This window comes from Tetrao urogallus, assembly GCF_951394365.1.
Source record: "Tetrao urogallus genome assembly, chromosome: 1".
In the NCBI taxonomy this organism is placed as follows: domain Eukaryota; kingdom Metazoa; phylum Chordata; class Aves; order Galliformes; family Phasianidae; genus Tetrao; species Tetrao urogallus.
This window is the reverse complement of record NC_136813.1, coordinates 132,552,806-132,579,187: the sequence shown is the minus strand read 5'-3', so window position 1 is coordinate 132,579,187 and position 26,382 is coordinate 132,552,806. Positions and strand designations below refer to the sequence as shown.

The window sequence follows — 26,382 nt, the reverse complement described above, 5'->3', positions numbered from 1 at the left end:
ATCCTGATCTTTAACAATGAGGAGAAGTGCCATTCAACACAGTATCATGATAACAAATTTACTTTCAAGGATACGCAGCTGTATCACGGATCTATTGTACCTGCAGCTGTAATCAACGGAGATGCTTTGTGCTTGCCAGAGTCCACAGTAGCACTACTTGAGGGAGTACTTGGGCAGGATTTGTCATCAGCTTTCTTCTTCTTGTCTTTCTTATACCCAGAAAAAACAGACTTCCATAATGACCTGGACTTTGTTGTTTCCTCTGTCCCACCACTAGATTTGTCGGAAAGCCTGCTGTCATTTTTTGATTTCTTCTCCTTTTTGTTCTTACGAGGGGAGAAAAGAGAAGTTCTTTTCTTACTCTTCCCACTGGAGCCCTCTGAAGAGGTGACAGATCCTTCAGGTCCAGCCACATCAGCAGGAGTGGAGAACTTCTCACTAGCAGCATCATGCTTTAGTGTGGACACCTCTGCTATTTTCAATGCCAAGTGCTTTGGAGAGTCATGAAACAACTCTTTGGTCTTCAAAGGCATAGAAGATGCCTTTCGTGCCCTTGCGGATCCAGCAGCTGCAGCTGCAGCCATCTCCATATCTTTCATCTTACATAACTGTTTAGCCATGGCATCACGTAGTGCCTGGCTCTTGACAGACTTCTCTCTGGCTCTCATCCTTTCTTCAGCAAGCTCCTTGGCCTCTGCAGAAATTTCAGGCAACACTCTCTTCTTCTGGTTAACCCCTCCCTCCATAGAGGGTGGACCACCATTTTCCTTCACCAAGGGCAAAACAAGTGGTTTCTCTGGCCGTGGCCTACTGGTAGGAGGTGTAAAGAACTTCTCATGAAGGCTTGAGTCCTCTGTCCTGTCATCATATGTGTCCTCCACATCATCAGCAAATGGAATTTCATCCACACTCTCTGCAAAAGACTTTCGCACGTCATCCTTTTTGGCCTGCGTTGGTTCTTTGACAGCAGAGGTTGGCTCATGGCGTGGAGGAACGGGAGGCGTTGATGCTGGTGTTGGAGGTGACTTGGATTCAACCTCATTCTGCCAAAGTGCTTGATACCTTTTTCTACGCAAAGTAGCTGGTTCTTCATTTTGAGGAGGTGGTGGGGGGGGACTTGATGGAGGAGTAAGCATAGTAGAGTCAGAAGTGTTGAAGCTCTGGCTAGCCAAAGTTCTCATGTTAGATGAGCTCTCCTGAAGACCAAGTCCCGAACTGCTGGATACATCTCTCTTAACTTCATGGGAACTCCTCAGTTCTTTTTCTGATGGAGATTTTGGAGTGAGCAGAGAAATTTGCTCATTTTCTAACTTGGACAGTCCCTGCCTTCTTGGGGCAGGCTGTGGCTTCACAAGATGCATCCTTTCATCCCCTGTGACACTCTCACTATTAAAAGTCTTCAGAGGAGTTGTGTCAAGGGCAGATACAGGAAAGTTTGATTCTGAACGTTTGTTTCTGTCTACTGGGGTGAGTCCTAAGCTCCTCCGGATTTCAGCACTCTTCATCCAGAACTCTTCTACGAGGTTACTACGTTTCAGAGTTTCTTCTGCAGTGGTAGGGCTCCCCAGTTTCTCCACTTCGCTATCCTGGTTCCTGAGGACCAGTTTAGCCAGAGGAGTAGAAGTTAAGGCTGGGCCAGGCTGGAAACATACTGGAGGCTCCACTGGGGATGGAATGGATGTCTCGGCAGAAGGCAAAGGCTGTGAACAGATAGGCTTTTGAGAAGACGTTGGAGATGAAGCCAATTTTGGTGCTGCTGGCTGAGATTCTGCTGGAGATGTAGGTGCAGTAGTTTCTGGTGATGCAACCGGCTGAGATAACACAGGAGAAAGTGGCACAGAAGGGCTTTTAGCTTTTCTGTCTTTGGGAATTTCATCCTTTGGTCCTTCCTCAAGAAGGAAAAGCTCAGGGAAAAAGCGTGCCTCTGGAGATTTTATTGCAGCCAGGGGATCTTTTACATCCTAATAAATAAAATATAATATAATGTAATAAAATATTAGTAGTCACTGGTCACATTAGAATGCTGCCACATTTTTACTGCTAAACCACCCAAGTATTAAAACTTGGAGAAAAAAAGAAAGCACAAATTGTGTCTCGCTCCCAGGCCTTGAATGTTGTTTAGGATTCCTTCTCAGGTGCAGACATCCAATTGTATAAAACTATTCTTTGTACACAACAATAAGGCAAATTTAACTTTTGGAACAAAAAGAATGCTAAAGTCCAGAAATCTATTTCTATCTTTTCCCACTCTCCCTTTCAATATCCAACTCTGCATATATGAGGAGTCCCTCATTTCAGACAGATTTCATTCAAGTCTTTCAAGCTCTCATCAACACAGCAGTTTCTGCTGGCTTGCATCTACTGCAGCTGCAACTTTTTTTTAAAGCAAGGGGTGCTTTAAGAGTAAATTAGGCAAACTGCCATATTACTCAGTAGTACAATTCTTGGTTTTATATCTAACCTTTCGGCAAGGGACTTCTCTTACTGAGTTCTTATCTTTCCATGGTATCTTTTGCGCTAGCTTTCTTCTAAAAGCAGGAAGTTTAGTTCAATTGTCACAAGACCACGAGAGAATAAACTGCTCTGTGTGTTTCTATGACGTATTAAGCACTCAGGTCTTTAAGTACTGCATTTAGGCATTATCCCAATGCAAAGTATAACTCTGTCTAACAGAATCATTGGATTAGTCTGAAAAAATAATCACCCTCCATTTTAATAGACAATATTGTCAACAATTGCGGTCAGCAAACTAGCCTTATCCCATCATCTGTCCATTGTGCAAGTAAAATGGTTTATAACAAAACTGTCTAGGAAAGTCAAATCATTAAGCAATTCTTCACAAACACTGGAGATAAATGTTTGAAATAAACATTTTAAGGGTCATGGACTTTCTGTTCTTGCATCCTATTAGCTGGAAACAACAGTAAGCTTGCATGCCGATTTCAGGGCTAACAGTACAATGTTAAATAACTCAGCTTCCTTCAGCTGAACTATGTTGCTACCCAGGAAAAACTAAACACTTGGTTACTATGAAATAAGTAATACAAATAAGATTAATACAGAATCTGGTTTTGGTACAGAAAGGATACCCAAACCAGGACAAACAAGAAATAGCTCACTGATGACTTCCATTATGCATTATATGCAATATACTTCTTGTTAACTGTGCATTGAAATGAAAATATCCTCTTTAATTCTTTTTGCATTTTGTGATGGGAACTTGGGTGACTATGACAGAGCCTCTACACTCTAAACGTAGGAAAGAAAGACAGTACATTATTTTTAAAGCCTACATAAAATGAAATTTCAAGAACACCAATTATAGAGACTAAAAAGAAGAAAAGAGCATGGCTGTCAGTTCTCAATAGTTTGACCAACAAAAAGTTCTATTGAACTGTAGGTTCTAAGCAGAAAACTCGACCAATTCCCCTTCTTACCTCTGCTTGTTCTGCTTTGAGACTATCAGCTGGAGACAGAGGAAGAACAATGTCATTAGTTGACTGGTTAGGAGCAGACGGCTTGCATGGATCTATAGAAAGCAAAAATATGTTTAAGAAAACAAATGAGACTGCTGTATCCTGAATTTTTAATGTTACATGCGCAAGTAGTGACAAATTCCACGGCGTCTTACAAATTCTAGATGAGACATCTGGAACCTCACCAAAATTTTGTACATGTACAAAGCAGTAAAAAATTTTATATAAAAAATTCTACAAGAAGCAGCAATTAGATGGGCTCTCACTCTTTCCAAAGCTGTAATCAATGGACTTCGCAAAACACCAATGCAGGCGCATACCTTGCCACTGAGAGCAGTGAGTTGGTTCAAATCCAAGAGATTTAAAATCTTAAATAAATGTATAGACTATCCAGAAGGCAATTACAACCATTCAAACACTGGTGGGAAAGCTATTACCTTCTGTCACGCGGCAAGAAGCATCTTCTGCTCCTTCTTCATCTTCAGAAACTTTTAGTCCTGGCTCTTCTGCGCTACCTCGACGTAAGCGAAACTCGGCTTCTGCATCAGATGGGATGTCATCTGGTCATGAGTAACACAGGTTGGGCAGGAAGGGGTAAAAAGAAAAGAAAAAAAGAAGACGACTGTTGGATGCAAGTCCATCAGGACATCTGTTTATTATTTTCAAAATCTTTCATAATTCTTTTGTTCACATGGTTCCAATCACTTTCATAACATGAATACCTAAATGTTTTAGTTCTTTTTCTTAGTGCTGAAACAGTCATTTAAGTAGATATGATAGATCATTACTAGAAAGTACTAAAGAGGTAACTGATGTTATAGCTTCTCGGTTTTCTAAAAACTGCTTAATGAGAAGATTTTTAGTATAATACTATGACCACTTCACAAATCTACTTCTATTTTTGTTATTCATACTGAACATGAACACAAGACTGAGTCTTCTAAATAGCAGACAGGAAAAGGATGCAAGAAATTTATTCTACAACCCATAGCACAGAAGTTTCTGTTTCTTTTTGTCCTTCAAGCCTGGCTCCCTCTAGGCTATTTGAAAGAAACTCCTACTGAAAACATGATTAAGCTTAAGTACCCTCATACAAACTGTTTTATATCAATACAATTCTGTTGACATAAGTGGCTCACAAGATGCATAGAGATACCCTACCGTCATCCAGCTCTGCACCCGTGTCTCCCTCTTCACCCGCCTGCCCTTCAGTGTCTGCAGGCTCTGTGCCCAGCTCATCCTCCACACCATTATCTTCACACGAAGCTAGAATATATTCCAAAATTTAGAGAAAAGAAAAACATCTATACAGTGAAAAGGGCATACACTGAACTGAAATCATAGTGAACATATTTATTTATTACTGTCAGAACAAGAAATTCTGAAGTGTGTCAGCTGGAAGGACATAATATGAAATTATACTTCCAAACTCTAAGAAAGAAAGGAGTGCCTGTCCCTTGGGATCTGTAAGGCATTTGCAGTGAAAGCTGCAGGACTTTTCTGAGAAGAAGGCCTTCTGAAAAAATTCAACAAGAAGGGGACCGAGAGGCCACCAAACCAGAATTAAGTTTACTTTTTTTCCAGTAAATCACTCACTTCATAGCACCCGTGTATTAGGTGAAAACTGAAATCTCACAGTGTACCACAACTATTCATCTAGAAACTGAAACAGGCTTTTGAGGATGTAAGTCAGAGATGAGCAGTCTAGCACTAGGACTAAACTTTATCACGTGTGGAAACAAACTCCGGGCAGCTGTGGCTCTCTTTGGCAGTTGACGTTGGCAATTGTAGCAGTATTTAGTCACAGGAAGAGAGAAGACCAAGCTGTGAGGTCTACCTTTCATTAATAACTGATATTAGAAAAACTTAAAAACAAACAATCAATCAAAAATACAGCCCCACAAAAAAAGACCCAACAACAACTACAAAAAAACCCACAACCCACAACACCTTGACCCATCTCTAACGCTATGAATGTTTCACTAGGGTTTTTTTCATTAAGCATTTCCATAGAATGCCATAATTTCAAACATAATTTAAATATAAAGAAGCACTTCCAGATTTTTCAAGGTAGAGTCAATGAACTACATTCTTAGATTTGAGCAGCAGGTCATTTAGCACTGTTATATATCCAACTATTGCAAATGCAAACACAGTCAGCATGTGTCATCATGCAAAATGCTAACTATACACGTAGCACCCAGTCCTACAATGATGATTCTTGGTCACTCTTTTACAGTAAACTACTCATTGCAAACTTCTGGACCTGCATGCACACTGTGTCACACTGTCCTTTCTAGGAGGGCTCCTGGCAGTTTCCCACAGTAGAGCTGGAGGTTGTTTCCAGCAGGAGTCTGAATGCATTCCTCCAAGTCTGGATGACAAGGAATTTTCCCTATATTCGCCCTATGGGTGTGGATCACACTGTGTCATCTTTCTTCAAAGTCAGATAGTGGACACTGATCTTTTCATTTGCCACTGACGAAGGAGCATTTGGGACCACAGATATGTTAGTATTGCTAATTAAGACAATCCTGAAAATAAACCAACCCTCCCTAAAACTGAGGTCTTACAGACTCTCCTCTTTCTCAGTTTTTCGCTGGTCTCAAAATATAGCCTTCAGTGGAGGGTTTGTCTTCCTCATTCTACGTTTTCCACAAGGTATTTTTTCTATGCTTTTCCCCTCTGTAGTATTATGACAGACAAACATATGCATTAATTTATTTTCTGTCAACTGCTGTGAAAAGGCAATTGTGCTTACACGTGATAAAACACTGACCTATTCCCTTACATCATAGGCTTATAAAATACAGAATCTTACAGAGTTAGAGTGTAGGAAGCTGAGTCACGCAGCAAAGGCTGGACTTCCCAGAGAAGCATATATAAATGTACTGAACAAAACAAATTGTGTCTGATTGTTGCTGAAGTATGCACTAGCCTATGTCGTTTGGGGAATAATAATGTTGTGGGATGGTTTTATGATAACAGCAAACATGAGTAATCTTAATCAAAACCTGTAGAAATGTAACCTGACGTTAGGAATATCTGATTCCACTATGTACACGTGTATCTTCAGATCCAGACACCACGAGGGGACACAATACACACAGGGAGTGTTGGAGGGAGAAAAGAAAATCAGCTCTTAAATAGGTTGGTATACAAACCTCAAGCGAAGATTATGGATGCACAGACAAGGAACGACTTGGAGCAAGGGGGATCCCATTTTGAGGGACACGGAGAGCTTGCAGGTGGTCGGTTATATTATACATATACTGTGCATATACGTATACGCAGTTAGGATAAGAAGCAAGAGGCCAAAAGCTGTCACACAATAATTCAGAAGCTACAAACTATGGCAGCTGGAAACTGGGATCAGCACTTTGCTTGTACCAGCTAGCAGCCAGGAGCAGGCTGCACAATGTGCAGCTATCTCGTAAACCACTGCTCTCCTGCCAAAGCAGCAACAGAAGCAAAGTTGTATAGATGAGCTAGCTATTCTGATGTGCCAAAGCAACTTAGCTGTAGATTACTACATACCCATAACTGCTTCTGTTCCACTCATTTAGGCACTTGCACTGCTTACAGAAATCTACTCTCTCAACTCTAGTCCCAGAATCATCAGTTTTGTCACAGAGCTTAGATGACTGCACAACAAAAGCAAGCGAGCTCTACCTACCATCCTTTAGCTTTACTGAGGCTTTCCTAGATACATGGATCCCCAAGCCAAAGCCAACAGCCATCGTTATTCTGAAAGATCCCACCTTCAACCTTCATCTTCTTTCCTGTCTTCTTCATCAGATAGCTAGTTTGCAGTTGCTATAGATAACTGCAACTGCTTTCAGCACCCCATCTCTTTATCTTTTGACTGGAAGAAAGCCCCATGTTCTTTTAGTCAAGGAGCCGGGAGAATAACACCTGGCCTACTTTTCAGTTTACAAAGAGAATCAAAACACTCAGCTAGATTCCTCCTTTGTTATACCAAAGATAACCTCTCTGTTTGGCCTCCCTTCAGAATGGTTACAACAAACATTGAGTTCATGCAAGAACGGGCTGTCTGAGCAAGGTGTGCATGCACACTCCCCTCCCTCCCTCCACTTCCCGTCATGCAGTAGCGATAGGGCTGTAAGTCCAGGGTTAAAGTACCAGCTCAGCTGCTGAAGGCATGGAGAAGAGACGGGCAGGGTTATTGTGCATTGGAATACATTTAACATCACCAAACTACCTCCAGGGACCGTCTCCAGCCACGCCTGTACCGCCTCATGGCGTACGGAGGGAAGGTCGGACGCTGAATTTAAAAAACAACAAATTATAAGAAGTCAAAATTAGACCATCAATAAGCGTCTAAATCAGAAGAGTGACAAAGGGAGAGTCTTCGCTGAGAAATACAGGAACAAAACCTCTGAGATGTTAAAATTGAGATATCAGTCAAATGCCAAGGGCCAAACCTTTAGGATCTGCCATGTTAGAGGAAATACACAGTGAGAAAAACTGACGCGCAGGTCGCTGTTGCTGTGTGCTTCGACTGAAACTTTGTACAGGAAGGAAACCCACAGCTGAGGGAACTGAGCTGCCTGGGTCTGAAGGCCAGCAGATGAGAAGGGGCACTACAGCACAGTGGTAGGGGCTTCCGTGTGCCGCCATGCTGCCCCAGCCTTCAGAACAAACCCCACCGCCACCGCCGCCCTGGTAAGCTCTGCTCAGCCAGGGTCAAGGTTGTCTACTGAACTCAGATGGAAAGCTTAGAGCCTACCCACAAGTGCTTTGTGACAGTCCTTGCAAAAAACAAACTGCCTGTACTGTATCAGAGTGGAACTGAAGGAGCTCATCTACTGATCAATGTTTTCCTAGTCTGGCCTAATTTGGAGGAAAGAGAAGGAAATATTATTGTTCTGCTTCCCAAGAGAAGCTGGAAAGTCCACAGTCAACTTGGAAGGGTCAATGCAGGTCTCCCTCTATTTTGCTGGCAGGTATACAACGTAGAAAAGTGGAATTATAAAACGTCAACTAACAGAAAGAGTTCAAAAACTACAGTGTCACAGGCCCTCAGGCAGAAGCTAAAGCAACCTCAGTTGCGGTAAGCTTATGAAAATATGTTGACTTTTTTTTACTTGTTCTTAAAGCTCTAGGAACACTGAATATTACAGAAAGCAGAACACTGCATGCTTCTTACTTGCAGGGAGCTGTTTTCACACCAGAAAATCCCAATGCAACCTGCAAACTGCAACTGTAAGCATTGCTGAGCTGAACTGGAACTGTGTATCAAGTTGGATCATGATTTAAAAAAAAAACAACAAAAGAAAAGCCAATTAGAAATATGAGGAAAAGATCATTATCTGGAATGGAATGTGATCAAGCAAGATGAGGTAAAGCTCTAGGTTCTGTAAAACAGATCAGTCATGAGCTTAATCTCATATTTCCTGTGAAAGACATCCCTTCTCACAACATACTTACTCCCCCTGCAATTCTGCCACAGTAATTACAAGACTTTGATAGAAGACAGCCACTCACTAACAGCATCATTAGCTTTAACTAAGCTCAGCTTTCTGCACCTACAACATACTTACCTTAAGATACACTGTAATGCAGGCTAGAATAAGGGCTGTAGGGACTCACAGGTGTTTGTAAGACTGCTAGACCGTTAGCATATTCCCCTTCCAAAGTTTTCCTTTAAGCAACTGGCAATTCAAAAAGCTCACACCTCACTTTAAAAAACAGATATATTGTCCAGTGTTCAGCACAGGGAGTCAACATAACCCGTGGTGAGATATGCAAACCTTTGGAACTCCACCATTCACCAATGATACAAAATGCAGTTACGCAGTTTAAATAACAGCTGTAGAGGCTCAATACAGAAGCCAACTCCGTTTGATCTTTGCTGTAGCAGGTACACAGTATAATCCTTTAACTTTCTCTGAAGAGGCATAGAGTCCTTGCTGCCACAGAAAGCACTGCTACCCCTGAAGTCAGTTACCAGGACCTGATTGCCAGTACTCTGCACAGTGAGGAAGAACACTACAGCACCAGAGCAGGCACACAAACAGGTCACAAGTCACAACAACATAAGGCTGAGAAAGCACTCATTTTAAGTACACACTGACTTGAAAAGCAAAATGTTTAACAAAGTGTAATTTCAGAAAGCAGTTCCTTTGGATTACAGCTGTCCCTGCTGTCCACTGGTCTTGAAGGGCACAGAAGCAACAGGGTTAAATAGCTGCAGCTGTGATCTAGGAACTGATGGTACAGGGCAGGGGAAAATTACCTCTGGAGGTGGAGGACTTTGAGGCTGGGACCATTTTTTCCTCCTCCTCTTTTTCACGGATGTGTGTCCAGTGCACATCTGCCAGAATCTCCAGAGGATCAACCGGATTTACAATCTGCTGCAGCCTAAGGTTTCCAGCTAGCAGATGGAGGAGGGGATGGCGTACCGGGATGTGGGCAGGGTGGAATGAAAGACAGGGAGGAAGAGATGGGACAACAGTGGAAAGGAAAGGTACACATCATAGGAAAGGAAATAAGAAAAAAGAAAAGAAGGTGTTACTGGCTAAGACAGTTTTCAAGACAGAAAAAGTTTAGCATTGTGTGTGCACGCAAACACTAACACAGAGCTCTGCAGACTCCCCACCAAAGCTCAGTAATGCCATTCCAGAGGCAAAGAGATGCTATCAAAAAAAAAACCCGTCATTGCAGATTATGTCTATTGCAGGCAGTTTCACTGAAATGAAAGACATTCCCTGGGTGTCCAACAGATATGTGGTGTGTAAATACCAATGTAGCAGAAATTTCCAGCTCCTTCAGCCTATTCTTCACGACTACTCACAAAGACATCTTGCTTTTAAGGGACAGTCTGCTATGTAGCTTGAGGCACCAAAACAAAAGGTCTTTCATGCCCTACTATTAGGTTAAGTACTCCTATTTGTGCTGAACAGTATCTCCTTGTGAATTAAATTACATGAGGGATCTCAGAGTTTCTCACGCATGTGGATGTGCGTGCATGCTTAAAATAGTACATGGCGCAATCCTGCTATTTTGCACTGTAAGGCTTGTTCAAAAGGTGCAATTCTTTTTCCGAAGAATATCAGTATTTTCATTATGACTTAGCAGTGTCTCCACTTCCTCAGAAGGGACTTCCTGTTACAGAAATGAATTTGTTTAAAGTAGTTTGCATTACTCCCCAGTTATCTGCCTATACAACCCTTGGATATGGATAGTCAGAGAGAACAATAGGCACACTACTGAAGCAACTGATAAGCAAACTGCTTAACTGCTGCAAAACACCCGTGTTGCAAACATCTAACCTGCTGCACATCATATCGACAGACCCTACCTCTCTTGCTGTCAGTTACGGGACTACAGCTCAGGCTTTATTTACCCATTAAAAAAACCCAACTTATTCTATAGGGAACAAGGTGTTCTGTGTCTTCTGTAGTGCTCTTCAGAAGTAAATGATCCATTCTGAGAAGTAAAATGCCACTTACTTCATGAGCAGTAAGTCAATTTTTAAAACAGCCGATTACTCCTACATAGGGCCAACACTGTTTCAGCAGTTAAGAGCCTCAAAAACAATTAGGTTTTTATGTTGTGGACTAGTGTTTGAAGGAAACAAGAAACATCAGCAGCATTTAGAAGTTGCACTCATCATTTCCTGCTGTCTTGTTTTAACAAAGGTCCTCTTTCCCGGCCATGTTTTTCCCAGAAATGACAAAGTGTTTGAGACTTCTGTTTCAGAAATGACTGTGTGTGACATTTGGCATCAGAATTGCAGAAGAAACAGGCAGAAGGAACTGCAGGAAGGACAGAATTACCTGTTGGTTATTAAAGAGGAAAAGGGGTCAGATGCACAAACTCAAATGCAGAGCAGAATTCACGATTTAGCCAAGGATTCAGCAGTTTTAGGTCTCTGTTACCTCATCAGAGAGCTTCCTTATCAATCAGCACAAACTACAGGACATCTTGCAGGAACAAAGGTCTGGGCTTTTCTCACTGCAGTCCAAAGCACTCACATGCAGGCCCCAAGGTGAGTAGAGTTAGCATTTGCATCGCCAAACAAAATTTTGTGTTAAATGGTTTAGGTTTGCCAGCAATGGCTGAGAAGTATATAGTCACTCAGCAAGGCTAGGAAAGAGCAGGTCCCACGTGATCTCGATGTTTGAAAATGGTTTTCTCTGGGATTTAGACTAGCGTAGCATACCTTCGGTTACCCCACAAGTATCCAAACAGAGGCCTGTCCCACTTAGAACATAGGTCCTTTTCACCTTTTCCAGTAAATAAATAGCAGTTTGAACAGCACAGCCAACTGTGTAGGAGTGCTGCTTGCCTGACAGGCAAACCTGATATTTCCTTGAGATCTAAATGCTTGAGAATTTCAAGAGACACTTGGTGCAGCCCTCTCTCAAGACTGCCTGCAAAGTTCTACAGGAACTGGAAGCTGGGTGCTAATTCCACTTACATATGGAAAGGTAGCTTTCCCCTCCAGGCACTTTCTAAGAAGTGAGCAGTCTGGATGTTTAACTTCAAATGGAACAAGAAGCCATTCACTAATCAACTCCTTGGAATCCACATCTAGAGAACAGTAGTAGCTACAACAGCTTCATTTATGCTCTTCAGCCATCTTACTAATACTTCTCGTTCTTAATACCACAAAAGTTAATTTGGAAAAAAACATAACTTTTTTTTTTTTTTTTTTTTTTTTTTTAGGGGGAAAAAAAAAAAAAAAAAAAAAGGTCAGAAGCTAAGCTACAGCTGTTACAACCATAGGCTGCAAAATAGGCAGTTAGATGACGGGGTATGCCCTCTTACCTGCAGTAAGGCACTTGGGTTCTCCTCTTATGAATTCTGGCTCTAATGAATCACATTGAGGGACTAAGGGATTAATAAGCTATTAGGACCAAGTGCTTCAAAAAAACAAAAAACAACCATCAGAAATAAACTGCAACAAAATGCATTACGGAAAACAGCACAACTAGTTAGATAGGAATGTCAGATTCATCTTATGCACATTTTATGATCAAAATATCTGAGGGATCTGCTCCATTTGATTAGCTTCCCAGTAGCCTCTCCCCACAGACACACATTCACAAAGGACAATAACAAAAAATGCAAGTTTGCTCACACAATCACAGTACTTTGGATGTGCCCCACATGTCTGACATATTGCACAAGTGTGCAGCACGTCTATGTGTGTATGAACCAAACCTGAAGCTCCTAACTAAGTGGGGGTCATTGTTCATGCACATTACAGTTGCAAATTGTCCAGGCTTTCTGGATACCCTCAAGTGCTGGGCAACTTTATTTTTTTTTCCTAAAATCAGGGCAATGTCTGGTAACAACTGCTATCAAATCGATATTTAGAAAGCTGGTAAAGTAATTATGTAAAACACAGAACCTTCTCGTGTGGGACCTGCTCTTTAAAACATTTCCCCCATACTTAGGGGAAGTGGAAATAGCGTATGGGTACCTTTAAATGTACCCGTGTCCTCTTCATTTGAGAGACGTTGAAGCCAGAGGCCTTGCTGCAGCTCTTTCTCCCAAGGGCAATACTCTCCCTCTACAGCAGAGGGAACCACACATCCATATATCACATCAGACACACGTGTGTACATACACAAGCAATGGAGAGAGAGAGAAAGAAGGAAAGAGAGAGAAAGGACAGCATCAGAAAGAAAGACTGACTGGAAATCCACCGAGACCCCTTATTTCTACTGTATGTAGCAGGAAAACTGCTAAAAAAAAAACCCATCTGCCTGAGCACACCAAGATTTAGCAGACTAAACATGCATGTTACCACATTAAAAAAACAGTCCTGACTTTCACAGCTCCTACGTTTAAAAACCAGGCAAGCAGCCTGCTGACCTGATGAGCAGAACTAAGCCACTAAGACCTAAAATAACAGGACCAGTGTTGCAGTAGGTAGCCAAAGTCCTTTGTGAAGAAGCTCTTTGGAGTCTACTAGTCTTCACAGAAAGGAAATACAAGTATAAAGACAAAGACAAGATCAGCAAGAAAATGGGAATGATGATGAAACACTGAAAATGCCTGTTCTTAGCACAAACTCTGCATTTTGATGACTGAGACAAACACATGGGGGAAGGAGTCTTTCCCTAAGATTTTCCACAGAAATCCCTCAGAGAAAAAACAAGAATCCTCTGAACTCCCTGAACTTCTCAAGGTTGTCCTTAAACAAAGAAGGACTAAAAGCAGATTCTTCTGGAATGTCCTGCTGTCAGCTAGGGCACTACCCCTGAGTGAAGCACCCTGCAGCACTGAAAACATTGCCTCCACAGTGCTTCCAGTTCTTGCCATCAAGGAACAAAGAGCCCATTCAAATCCAATTCCCAATAAAAATAATAAATAACAGTAAAACAATACATTGTCACAAAGCTGTGAGTTGCACATGTCGGCATGGTGTATGGACAGCATACTGCGCTGGTACTAGTGCTGCAAGTGCTCTGTGGGGAAAGTTCTTTCTGTATCCAAAATGGACAATTCAAGGCTTCCCTCGACAATAACACCCTCAAAAACCAAAGTAATAAAAAAGTGAAAGGAGAAAGAAAGTTTTCCAAGGCTCATTCTGCAGAACAAGAAGTACGCAGCCCAGTCTTCCCTGCTGTCTAGCAGAAAAAAGGGACAAATCAATGCGTCTAACCTTCGCTAGACTCCTCTTCATATTCCTCATTGTCCTCCTCCTCCTCGTCTTCTTCTCTGTCATCATACTCATGATTTTCCTCCGCTTCAATCTCTTCTTCGCTCTTCCCCTTCAATAAGGCATGGATGCGCACAGCCTCTTTCCATGGCACACCTCCCAAGTCTGAAGGGGGTTGCTGAGGCAGCAGCAGTTCATCATCCTCATCTTCATCTTCTTCCTCCATCTCAGACTCTGAACTGCTGTAAAAGTTTAAAAAAAAAGATAAAGAAACCACTAGTAAATGTTTCCTAGATCAGCCCTGGACCACTGACAAGTCATTTCAGTACATACAAGTCTGATGTACACACAGTGGAAACCACAATACTAATTTTCTGCTTTCAATATTTCATATGTATTTTCAGTGACAGCACTATGCATGGCCTGTAGTACGGTCACAGTGTGGCATAAAAATGCTCATGAAACCATGCCCAAATATTTTTGCAGTATTAATTATTACAGTGCGTGATCATACAGTGGAGAGAAGTGACCTTCCTAATACCACATTGCTTTGGATAAACTGGTTCAAGAGTGCTTGGCAGTATCATAACGTGGAAGGTCACATCCTTTGATAATGGCAGCTTCTGCTAGCATTCTGGATAGCTAAGATGTTTTTGGCACTTGCTGGGGACAACTATAGAAGACCTTATGAGTAGAAAGAACTCACAACACAACTATCAGGTGCCAAAGGATACAGAATGTAAGAGCTAAGGAAAGATGGAGAAAAAATGCAAAATTCCTCACTTTTCTACACAGAATTATAGCATGGTTTGGGTTGGAAGGCACTGTTAACATCACCTAATTCCAACCCCCCTGCTATAGGCAGGGACCCTCTAGAGCAGGTTGCTCAAAGCCCCATCCAGCCTGGCCTTGAATGCTTCCAGGAAGGAGGCATCAACAACCTCACTGGGCAACCAGTTCCAGTGTCTAACCACCGTCACTGTAAAGGATTTCTTCCTAGTATCTAAATCTAGTCTAAATCTACCCTCTTACAATCTGGAATCATTTCCCCTCCTTCTGTCACTACACGTCCTCCTCAGCTCTCCCGCAGGTCTCCTTCAGGTACTCTAAGGCCTTCTCTTCTCCAGGATGAAGAGCCCCAGTTCTCAGCCTGTCCTCAGAGGGAAGGTGCTCCAGACCTCTAATCATCTTCATGGCCCTCTTCTGGACCCACTCCAACAGCTCAATGTCCTTCTTGTTTTGGGGGCCCCAGAACAGGATGCAGTGCTCCAGGTGAGGTCTCACAAGCACCACCTCCCTTGAGGTTACACTCCCTCCTGGTCACACTTGTCTTGATGCAACCCAGGATACAGTTGGCTTTCTGGGCTGCAAGCACACACTGTCGGCTCATGTTGAGTTTTTCATCAATCAGCACTCCCAAATCCTTCTCCTCAGGGCTGCTCTCAAGTCATTCTCTGCCCAACCTCTATCTGTGCTTGGGATTGGGATTGCCCTGACTCAGGTGCAGGACCTTGCACTTGGCCTTGTTGAACTTCACGAGGTTGGCATGGCCCACCTCTCAAGCCTGTCCAGGTCCCTCTGGATAGCATCCCTTTCCTCTAGCATGTCTACTGCATCACTCAGTATCATATGCAAATTTGCTGAGAGAAACAAAATTATCGTATGTATCCAATTAAGTACAGAGTGTACACAGTGGCAAGAAACCATAGGAAGCAGTATAAGGATAATTACAATGATGAGCTCATTATTCTCACAGTGTAGTCTAAAACATGCAAAACAATAGACCATTAGTGCTCTTTGGTAGGCATCTCTCTTTGATTCTAGCAGTTCTTCTCTATAGGCAGAAGGGACAAGGGATTGTCTAGAACTGTCGTTGTCTATACAACACTGCATCTAGCTCATTCTTACATGCTGGACCACCTAGAGATACTGGGAAGAAAGATGGTTGCAAGTCATTGGAAAACAAATATAAATCATAACATCTTCAGAGAATGCATGCAGATGGTGACAAAGTATTCTTTCTTTATTTTTCCCTAACAGAACACTGTCAGAAAATAATTGTATTTACTAGAGCAGCAGTTGGATGTTTCCCATATAAATCTTAGTAGGCCCAAACTCATCTCATTTGAGGGACAAAGCTACTACAGCTAAAATTTAGGTGAATCATTTGAGAGCAGTATTCTGCTGCTGCTGCTTCCTTATGGAACTATCACTGCAGGCAACAAACTGACACCTTTGGCAGAACCCCTTCCACATAAACAATGAAAGGGAAAACAGAAAAGTTGAAAATAGCAAAGGATGAAGTTTAAATTGCATTTAGGTCTATGAAATATACCTTCTTTTGCTGTTGAAATTCTTTTCCCCACAAGTAAGATTTTCATTATATGAGCATTATATGTGACAAACTGACACTTTACAAGAACAACACACAGCAGCACCCTTTCTTTTGTATTGCAGATAAGCATTTTCAGGCTTAGAATGTTGAGTTACTCTGCCACTACATGAACCTATTAGATTTACATAATTTTATTCTGCTGCTAGTATGAGAGATTGGTTTTGACAGTGGAGTTAATGAAGAAGACGTTATTTTTTCATGTCCTGATTGTCATGCACTTTTGTCCATGGGACTCTGCAAGTTCTGCTGCATATACATAAAATCATTTTGACATTAATGAAATGCTAAAGTTATAAGCCACATTTTTACAGCATAGATTGAATACCTATTCTTAATGGGCCGTCTCTTTTTTTCACATGCTAAACACAGCTGCATGGCATAGACTCCATGTATATTCCAGGAGAATGGAGTATATTCCAAAAGCTTTACACAGGTATGCTCACAGAGATAAAACTGATGTTTCCATCCTCCCTGCTTTCCGATTAGCAGCACACTTTCCTGTCCTTTAGTATGGAAATAAACCTGACAGGTGCTGCATGCTGGCTTGTTCATGGGCTGTCAGCAAGGTTTACTGCTGCTCCAACTGTTACCATGACGGCTGAGTGGGACAAGCTCTTCAACCAGTCTGCTTATCTCATGTAATATTGACGACATGCATTCTTTACCACACAGCTCACTTTACCTTCCTTGGCTTTTATTTATAACCTGCTTTTTGTTTGACCTTTGAATACTGAGAAATGAGAATATGAGAGAGCAGCGGGATGGCCTGGTATAATGGGCATTCCTTTCAGCTGGCTGATTATGTGCCACAAGAAATAATTTAACAGGTGACACTTTTCTTCTTTTTTTCTTTCTAATTTCCTACAAAGTGGCGATCAAACAGCAAACTTGGTTACTTTATGGAATTCTATAACCAGTTGAACAGCCCTTTGAAGAGATGTTCCTACACAGATGCAGTGCTGTGGAAAGGAGCCTGAATCGTGGAAGCGAGCCTCTTCCATTCCTTTGCCATATTCCTTTCCTCACTCCGAGGGCGGTGAGGCCCTGGCACAGCTGCCCAGAGAAGCTGTGGGTGCCCCATCCCTGAAGGCATTCAAGGCCAGGTTGGAATGGGACCCTGGGCAGCCTGAGCTGCTGGGTGGCAGCCCTGCCCATGGCAGGGGGTTGGGACTGGGTGGGCTTTGAGGTCCCTTCCAACTCAAGGCGGTCTGTGATTCTATGATACAAGCCAACACTACATGCACTGTCCTGTCACGCTCCTTTGAAAGGTCACCATAACAGAGGATTACACCATGAGTGCTGATGACAAATTGCACATTACTGCAAGCTAAAGTCAATGAGTTAAGCACATAAAGAGTTTTCTCTTGAAGAGCTGATGGAAAATTAACTCTGTTTTGAACAAATGTCCTTAGAATACAATTTTCTGTAAAACGTCCCTGGAATGTTTACATGCTCACAAGTATGTGTGCATATGTGTGTAGGGAAGCTGCACAACCAATGGCAACTCTGATTTGGAGTTCATATCCAGGAACCTTGAAGCTCAATCCCTTACTCCCTAAGACACGGAGGGAACAAAAAGTCCTGCATTTCCTCAGCCTGCTCCTAACCCTGCGGCTCTGCGCTGACAATGAAGATGATCAAATCAGGGCTTTGGTTGGCTTGCTGCAGGAATCAATTTCTTTTCTTTTGTTGCTGAAAAAGCACTGAGATTTCTTCCTTTTTTTTCCTCTCCGTTCTGAGAAATACCAGGCAGTTGATATAGCTGAGCAGAGGTACAGCAGAGAGATATATCATCTAGATTCTCTGGTGTTTGCCCACACAGCCTTATTGATGCTCTAACTAAATTGCTTGCAGCGTCTGGTTTTGAGACAAAATTTTCTCCAGGTCAAACTGAATGGGAATTTGGTAACCTTTTTCTTTCCCTTCTATTACAAGTGTGAAGTTCCCTAGTAAACACTGCCTTGAGCATGCAAAATCTAGCAATTCCACATATGATAGGCACAAATACTTAGTTCAATTCAAATCACAAGGCTAACTAAATAAACGACAAAGCCTACAAGAGGAAATCAAGCTACCTAACCTAATGAAGTAATGGCCTCAGACTCCACAATTCTGCAGAATAACTCATGGAGATGACCAGCAGCTTCATCCGCAGATGCCAAAGTTCCACTTTTTAAACTAATTCTTCTCCTTTGGAAATCTACCATTTGCTGAACATAACCACCATGTCCTGATTTACTGGAATCATGACAAATAATAATAGGGCTCCATTATGGTGAATTTTGGTTTAGAGCTATGAACATAACAGACCACAAACCCCACAATATTGCTAATGCCAAAACTGTCCCACTGATATAATTTCTAGGCCTGAATTGGGAGCTGAAGGAGGAATCAGTAAAGCAAGCAGAGTTTGCATCTGCCATTAAATTGTCTCATGATTGCTTAACCAGATCAAAGTTCTCAATTGTGCAAAATATGTCAAAATAGTATCTTCCAAAGAAAAGAATATGTGAAGAAATTAATCAAAAAGTATTATTTAGGTTTTGGAGAAATCTGCTATACAAATTATCAGCAGTTCCTAGGCACTTCTATTAAGCTACATCTTCGTAAGTCCAAATATACATGCACTCCATCTAGACTGGCAGAATTCAGGCTATTAGCAGTTGCCCATTTTTAGATGCTTCCTCTTCAAATTTACATCATAAGATAAATAAATGGCAGATTTTTTCACTACCTATAAACATTTTAATGCACACAGCTGCATTCTTCACCACACCAATTCAACTTCACATGCATGAATGCAGTAAAACATTTTTTTCTAGAGTCCTATTCCTGAAGGTTATGTATGCTTAGAATATGTTTGCAGGATCTAAGCCTTGGGAAACCAGTAACAGCATTATTTGAGTTTATTTCAAGAAGACTGATGGGCAGAATAAAGCTGAGAAGATAAAGGTTGTTATTGTTACAATGACTAGAAACCCCAACCAAGAGACTGAGAATTTAAAGAGTGCAAGATATTCTTCATCAAATACTCTCTCCCACTGACTCCTGCAACAACTATTTCTGTCAGCTATACCTGCAAATACTTGCATTCTGATGTGTTTACACATCGCTTTAAAGAAAAAGACAAATTTGTGAAGGTGCACAGCTATAAGCACCCCTTCAGACTAAGATCTCTAGGCTTTCCACCAGCACTCTGCTGGGATTACGTGTGTGCCAAGCCTGAGTTTTTTAACTAAAAATGTTGTTGAACTGTGATGTAAAATAGAAAAAAAAATAGTCCACTTTGGAACTCCCTTCCATTTGAATCCATGTGCTATTTTCTCAAAAGAATTGTTTGTCTTTAATACAAATTTCTAAACAAATGAATGAATGAATGAATGAATTCTGAAATTCCTTTCCAACTTAGGACCCAACTTCATGTGACTGCGGTTCTATAGTTATCTTCTAAGAACAGCAGTAAGCTATTGAGAAGATAAGAAATTTCAGCAGAAAATAATGATGTACACATCTGGAATATTTTCAAGAACTTTAGAAAAAGCAACCTGGTAAACAGTATGTTAAAAAAAAAAAAAAAAAAAAAAAAAAAACAAAACCGAGTGAGCAATGGGCAAAAATCTGTTGGGATGGATATAAAAAGCTTATGGACAAGCATACTAACCTGCTGGGCACATCCTCCTCTGCTCCTTTGTCCAACACACTGCTCAGATTATGTTCTGCTAGTGTCTCCTCAGGAACCTCTTCCAGTTCCTCTTCCCGTTGCAGTGACAGTCGGTAATTCTCCAGCTCAATTCGCTCAGGCGTGCCACGCAAGCGCTTAGCAAGGCTGGGCTCTTCCAGCCCATTTACATTAGGACCTAAAGAATAAGTCAGTGAATGAACAATAAATGCAACAGTCGGAACGGCAATTTCTGAAGAAATTGAGCAATTGGGAGAAATAGGGTACGAGGCAGAGGGAGGTAAGTAAAGCGAGAGAATACCTAATTTCATTATCCCATTCACCACTACTGGCAGAACCTCCTGGGAGCCAGACTGCAAAAGGCAATCTGAGTGTTTTGGGATGATAGATGCTAAAAAGTAGTTAAAACGTCCTAGTTGAGAGATGTTCTAGCTGCAAAAACCTATAGCTGCAGCGGAGTCTGCACAGTCTGGCCACAGGCTGGATTTGTTCTCTGAGATGAAGCAGGAATGCTATGGGGCAAACCTGCTGCATGATGTTAAAATAGCTACCAGTCAAGCCAGGTAGAGCTATAGAAAGCAAGAAAATATGACAAATACTTGAAGGAGGGGGGGAAGGAGGGAATGAAAAGGGCCACTTGGAGTGATTTTTCGAACTTTTTTAGACTTGAATCCATTCACTTTTTAATCAGTTTGTTACGAAACGAACCACAGTAAAAAATCTAGGTGAGATGTTCACAACCCCAGCATCACAAAAACCAGAGGACGACATGAACCAAGTGTACATGAACCAGACAGCCGGAGGAAAGGACACAGAAGCTTCGTTCACTGTGACGCTCAATTAATTACAGTCTAACCTACACTCATCCATCTCTTCGTTAAATCTTAGTATTTTAATAGGGAACCACTGTTTACCCAGCTTACCATTTACAGAGTCTAATCTTTCCTAGCTTTTGTTTTGCTTTGCTGAACAAACCAAGCCTTCCTCTCGTGAGATAAGCTCTTCAGTTCACAGATCATCCCCCAGGTCTCCACACCTGTCCCTGTTTGGATTAATCTTTCCAAAACCTGCATGATCTGAACTGTGCACAGCTTTCCAGATGAGGTCTTATCTGCGTAACATACAACCCTGCCAGAAACCTCTCATCTGATACACCCTGAGAACACATTTGCCTATTTATACACCACATAATACTGGGGGCTTTATTTATTGACTGATACTCAAACCTTTCTCCTTCTCTGCTTTCAACTGATAAGCACCTTGCTGGCAGCCAAAATTGTCAACACTTACTTGGTGCATGCATGACCTGGTACTTTCTAGTATTACATGTCTATTTTTAATATTACAGTCCGCATCATTTTGCGGTTCTCAGTGTATGACATGCCTTTCCTCCTCTGCACTGATGAGGGCTGGAAACGTTGCCTCAGCAGCGAGCTTCATTAGCAGATTTCTCCTTTTTGGTCAGTATCCTTAGCAAAAGCATTGCAAGGATCAGTCCCCAGATCCACAGTCTGTAGGTGTTACCCAACTCCATTACTTCCTCTTTGAATAAAATTGCTGAACTCCCATTTGAGCCAGCTCCTCCATTACTTGACACTTCATATACTATCCCTCATCTTATCCAGCTTTAATAATTATTTCCATGTGGCCGCTTTCAGGTACTTTACTGAAGTCCAGACTTTGGATATGCTGCATTTTCTCCCGGAGATTTGCGGATTGCTTCATCAGTAAGAGCTGTCAGGGTAGTTAGGCACAGTGTCTGGTGTCATGTCACATTTTATACCACTTACCTTCATGAGCTCAAAGGACTTCACTGCAGAATCAGAAGTCTTTATTTATTCACTCAAAGAAGAAGTTTTATCTACTATTTACATTAACTGATGTGTACTTGTTCCAATCTCCTTTTCTCCTTTTTTATTCACACACACACAGAATCACACAGAATCACACAGAATCACCCGGGTTGGAAGGGACCTCAAGGATCATGTAGTTCCAACCCCCCTGCCTAGCAGGGCCACCAAACATACACATTTAGATCAGGTTGCCCAGGACCCCGTCCAACCTGGCCTTGAACACGTCCAAGGACGGGGCATCCACAACCTCCCTGGGCAGCCCGTTCCAGGGCCTAACCACTCTCCTCGTAAAGAACTTCCCCCTAACATCCAACCTAAATCTTCCCTCCTTCAACTTGGATCCATTCACTTGCTCTCCTGGCTGTATTTAAGACTACATTCAACGTCAGACTCCACGTCTGCAGACCCATTTCTTTCCCATATCATTAGACTAGAGAATGCTCTCCTTCCTTACCTTCGCACAGCCTAACCCAGCTTGAGCTTTCTCAACATTTACTTTATCCTCTTTCTTTTTTACATCCAAGAGAGCTTTTGCTTTTTCTCTCCATTCTTTGCAGTTTTTCAGTTTATTTCCACTACAGCCTTTTTTCAGGGCAATCACTCACCCAGGAACGCATTAGCCTTTCACACAAAAGACTACACAGGCCTTGCCATAACTAGAGGCATTAATCCCTCAGTCCTTCTCCAGAAAGATAAAATCTCATGAAGACAACTTCCAGGACAATGCTTGGTATTAGCGAACCCCTCTATGATGTGGACAAGTGGTTGCTGTGCCCCTGAGCTGGACTGAGCTTCTTTATGGTGGAAACCGCAGCTGCTAGCTCAGGTGAAAGGCAGGAGCATCACTGTCCATTTCCAGTGAGAAAGTGGTCTCCATCATTTCCTGCTGCTAAGCCTTATGTTGTATTAGTGCTTTCAAAGTTTAGTGGAACTGATCTGTCTTCTCAGCTGGGATGCATGCTTCATTTCATTCTCTCTAGATGGTGATACCACCTCAGCCAAATCTATTTTTATAATCTGTGTTACATTCCCTAGCCCTGAGCTCATAGTAACGGGAGAAATGACCTGGAATACTGCTCCGCCAGTTCTGGCTGACAGGGGAAAACCAAGGGCTCTGGGTAATGGAAGAGCATCGAGGTGAGAGAAAACAACTAAAGAATTCACAGAATCAGCAAAAAACGAGAGCTCTTCTACTTGGAACCCTTTATACACAACAGAGCACTCAACTAGGCTCAGCTGTTTCCATAGGAATATCCTTTCACAAGCTCCCTTTTGCTTGTTCTCTTCCAAAGCATACCCCAAAATTGCTGCAACATGCACCAGTGTAAAAAGTGATAAGAAAAAAAAGATAACTTTTTCACCGTCTGACATTCTCTCACTCCTCTGATTTTCTAACTATCTTAAGCCTTTTTTCTTGTCAGCCTTTTCAAAGTTGGAAAAAAGAAAGAGAAATATTAAAAAAATCATTCCATATAATTAAACTGTATGAATGGAATATATATTTTATATATATATATTATATATATATAAAAGAGATGCTCGTTTCACTGCTACAGCATCTGGGTTGGGGAGAAAGATTAGCAGCAATAACACTGAGCTAAAAGAGGACTGAACATCATGCTGATATCTCTTTATACGCATTGCACTGAGGTATTTAATCTTCTGGGCATGTTATTCAATAGAAACAAAGGATCACCAACCTTCTAATCGTGAAGACTGAGTACAAGTACAAATTGTACAAAGAGCATCAAACCAATTACCTCAGAGTACAAAGTATAAGTATGAGCAAATCAATCATTAAAACTATGTTAGAAAAAAATGGAATGATGGGAAAAAAGAGAAATCTACCTACACTTTAAGGCAAAAGAGTGTACTCAAACCAGGATGTCTGCTAGGCTTGAGAAGTGCTCTCTGCCTCAAAATCCCAAAGAATTAAAAAGAAAACTCCCAGCAATTTTCAAACTCATTTCTATAACCACCCAGTTCAGATGCAGGATTGATAACATTCATTTTACTTTGTACATAAAACAGCTCTATGCCAGACAACATAATCCAGAAACTGAACTGATAGCTAAGGGATTCAGCAAGGGACTTCTAAAACCTTGCTCTATATAGACACACTTTGTGTACAAGACCTGGCTTTGTTTCTAAAAGGTGCCATAGGCTTACCTGACTAACTGCAAAGCCACTGCCATTGTTACCCAGTTACCCAGTGCTAATAGGAGAAATGCTGATAACCATCTGTCTACACCATGAAGACGTCAGCTACCAAAGGGAAAAGCGTTAGTTTACAAACCTACCTAAGGGACAAAGCTAGGTGAGAGATATAGGTATACTTCATGTGGCAAGAACATGAGTAATTTGTCCACATTATGCTGCAGAGTTCATATCAATTCATTCGAAGCTACAAAAGAAAATTAAACCGGCACAAGGAAATTTGAAGCTGTCCTACCTCACTTCTTCCAAACATATATGGTGCTGTATGCATGGAAAAAGTCTGTTCCTTACTGCGGAGTCGGCAGCCAAGATTTGTGAGGACTGCCAAAAGTATGGCTCATTTCTAAGCCACTGCAGTTCAGCACTCAACCTGTCCAAGCGGAGCATAACTGATTTTTGCATCCAACGAAGGAATGATAGGACAAGAGGAAATGGCCTTAACTTGCACCAGTGGAGTTTTGGGTTGGATACGGGGAAGAATTTCTTCTCAAAAAGAGTGGTGGGGCATTGGAGTAGGTGGCTAAGGGAGGTGGTGGAGTCACCATGCCTGGAGGTGTTTAAGGAAAGGACAGATGTTGTACTGAGGGACATGATTTAGTGGGCAATATTGGCAGTAAGTGGACATTTGGACTAGATGACCTTAGAGGTCTTTTCCAACCTTAATGATTCTGAGATTCTATGATTCTAAGGGTTGCTCCAGAGGAGAAGTGCTTCTTTCAAACATCACGTTGTATTCCCAGACTAGTTTGTTGCCTGCCAGTGGGAAATAGCTGCAGAATACATTCATCATTCGTTATCTGACATTCCTCCTTGTCAGTGCATCAGGGCTCAGAGCCAAATGACTGAAACTGGTCACAACTGACAGAAAAGGGGATGATAAAGCTGCATGTGCCAGAAGAACTCTGCATTACTGGCCATGGAGGGGAGACACCTGAAAGCCAAGAACAGCTTCTGATGCAACCAACAGATCAGCTGAAAATGCACAAACAACATCCAAAATAGGACACATTTCAAAATCCAGACCTTTATTTTGGAAGAGCAATGGACCATGAACATTACATAGATCATCCAAAGGGAATTGTTTTTCCTAACAGGACAGGCCGCTTAGCTGTTGCATGAAAGCTGCCAGAGTCCTTTATTTATCTCAGCCCTGACACTGCCTGCATCCTGTACAGAAAATCGTACCATCAGAGATAACAACCCTACGCCAAACTGCTCCTGGAGTCTGAAAGCATCCTTTCCTTTGACCTGATTGCAGCTTTGGAGACTATTGGAAGGTTCAAGAATCTCCTGTTAGGAGAGGATTCCATCTCTGTTTTTCCTTAGTAGTTCTTTGTCCTATGAAAGCTACAGATTAATTTGTGAACCAGATGAAATCTTGCCAGGGTTATTCCCTGACGTAGGACAAACATACATAGGACAAAACTGGGGATTTGAGAACAACAGCTTTTTCCCCAAAGGGAAACTACCTGCCTTGCCCAATTCATTTCTCTGTGTTACTTTCCTCCAATTTGTTGTTCATGAATCGCGCAGTACCTTTGCACTTCCTTTTCTTAGTCTAATCTGGCAAGACTGCAAGCTCTCTACGGTAAATGTCAAGTACGGAGCCAGCATTTTGCACATGCTCAGATGGAGCCTTGGGGAGGAGCAGCAACTCAAATGAATCTACTGAGAAAGACACATAACAGAGGGAAAGAATTAATACACTTCTCAGAAAAATCTCCATTCTGGACTTCACACATCTTGTGCTTTTATAATCTGAAATACTATCTGTTTGCATTCAATCCTCTTTTCTAAACAATTCTATCTCCACAGAGTTGTTTGAGAACATGGTTATGTCAGATAAAACAACTGCTATGGATACAACCGCATATCACATACAACAAAACACAGAGATGGAAGATGGAACTCTTCTGCGGCAGTTCGAAGAAATGCAGTGAACACCGAGTCAGAAATGCTGAATGTTCTCAAATTCCATTGCCATTAATTTGTAAGAAATATCTTGGAGGATAAGGTTTCTGAAGTTTGCTTGCAGTCCAAAAAACACTATCAATAAGGTATACAGAAGAACACAAATGAGCTCTAAGAGCATTTTTGGCATCTCATTTTCCGTGGGTTTTTAA

At 41.7% G+C, this 26,382-nt stretch overlaps 1 protein-coding gene across 4 annotated transcripts in view; it reads right to left on the bottom strand.

The window, feature by feature from the left end:
• The window catches only part of MICAL3 (microtubule associated monooxygenase, calponin and LIM domain containing 3), a gene marked incomplete at both ends in the record, with an annotated part of 99,530 nt that overhangs the window by 24,448 nt on the left and 48,700 nt on the right, over positions 1 to 26,382 (bottom strand). For 2 of the 4 annotated variants that reach the window (XM_079537602.1, XM_079537603.1), the window contains 9 exons: positions 101 to 1,961; positions 3,438 to 3,529; positions 3,914 to 4,036; positions 4,638 to 4,742; positions 7,699 to 7,761; positions 9,736 to 9,873; positions 12,931 to 13,020; positions 14,119 to 14,357; positions 20,172 to 20,367. In XM_079537602.1, coding sequence (XP_079393728.1) covers positions 101 to 1,961; positions 3,438 to 3,529; positions 3,914 to 4,036; positions 4,638 to 4,742; positions 7,699 to 7,761; positions 9,736 to 9,873; positions 12,931 to 13,020; positions 14,119 to 14,357; positions 20,172 to 20,367 — 2,907 coding nt within the window. Of the gene's footprint in view, positions 1 to 100; positions 1,962 to 3,437; positions 3,530 to 3,913; positions 4,037 to 4,637; positions 4,743 to 7,698; positions 7,762 to 9,735; positions 9,874 to 12,900; positions 13,021 to 14,118; positions 14,358 to 20,171; positions 20,368 to 26,382 lie in introns of all 4 variants that reach the window. The other 2 variants (XM_079537601.1, XM_079537604.1) reach the window with 2 other exon arrangements.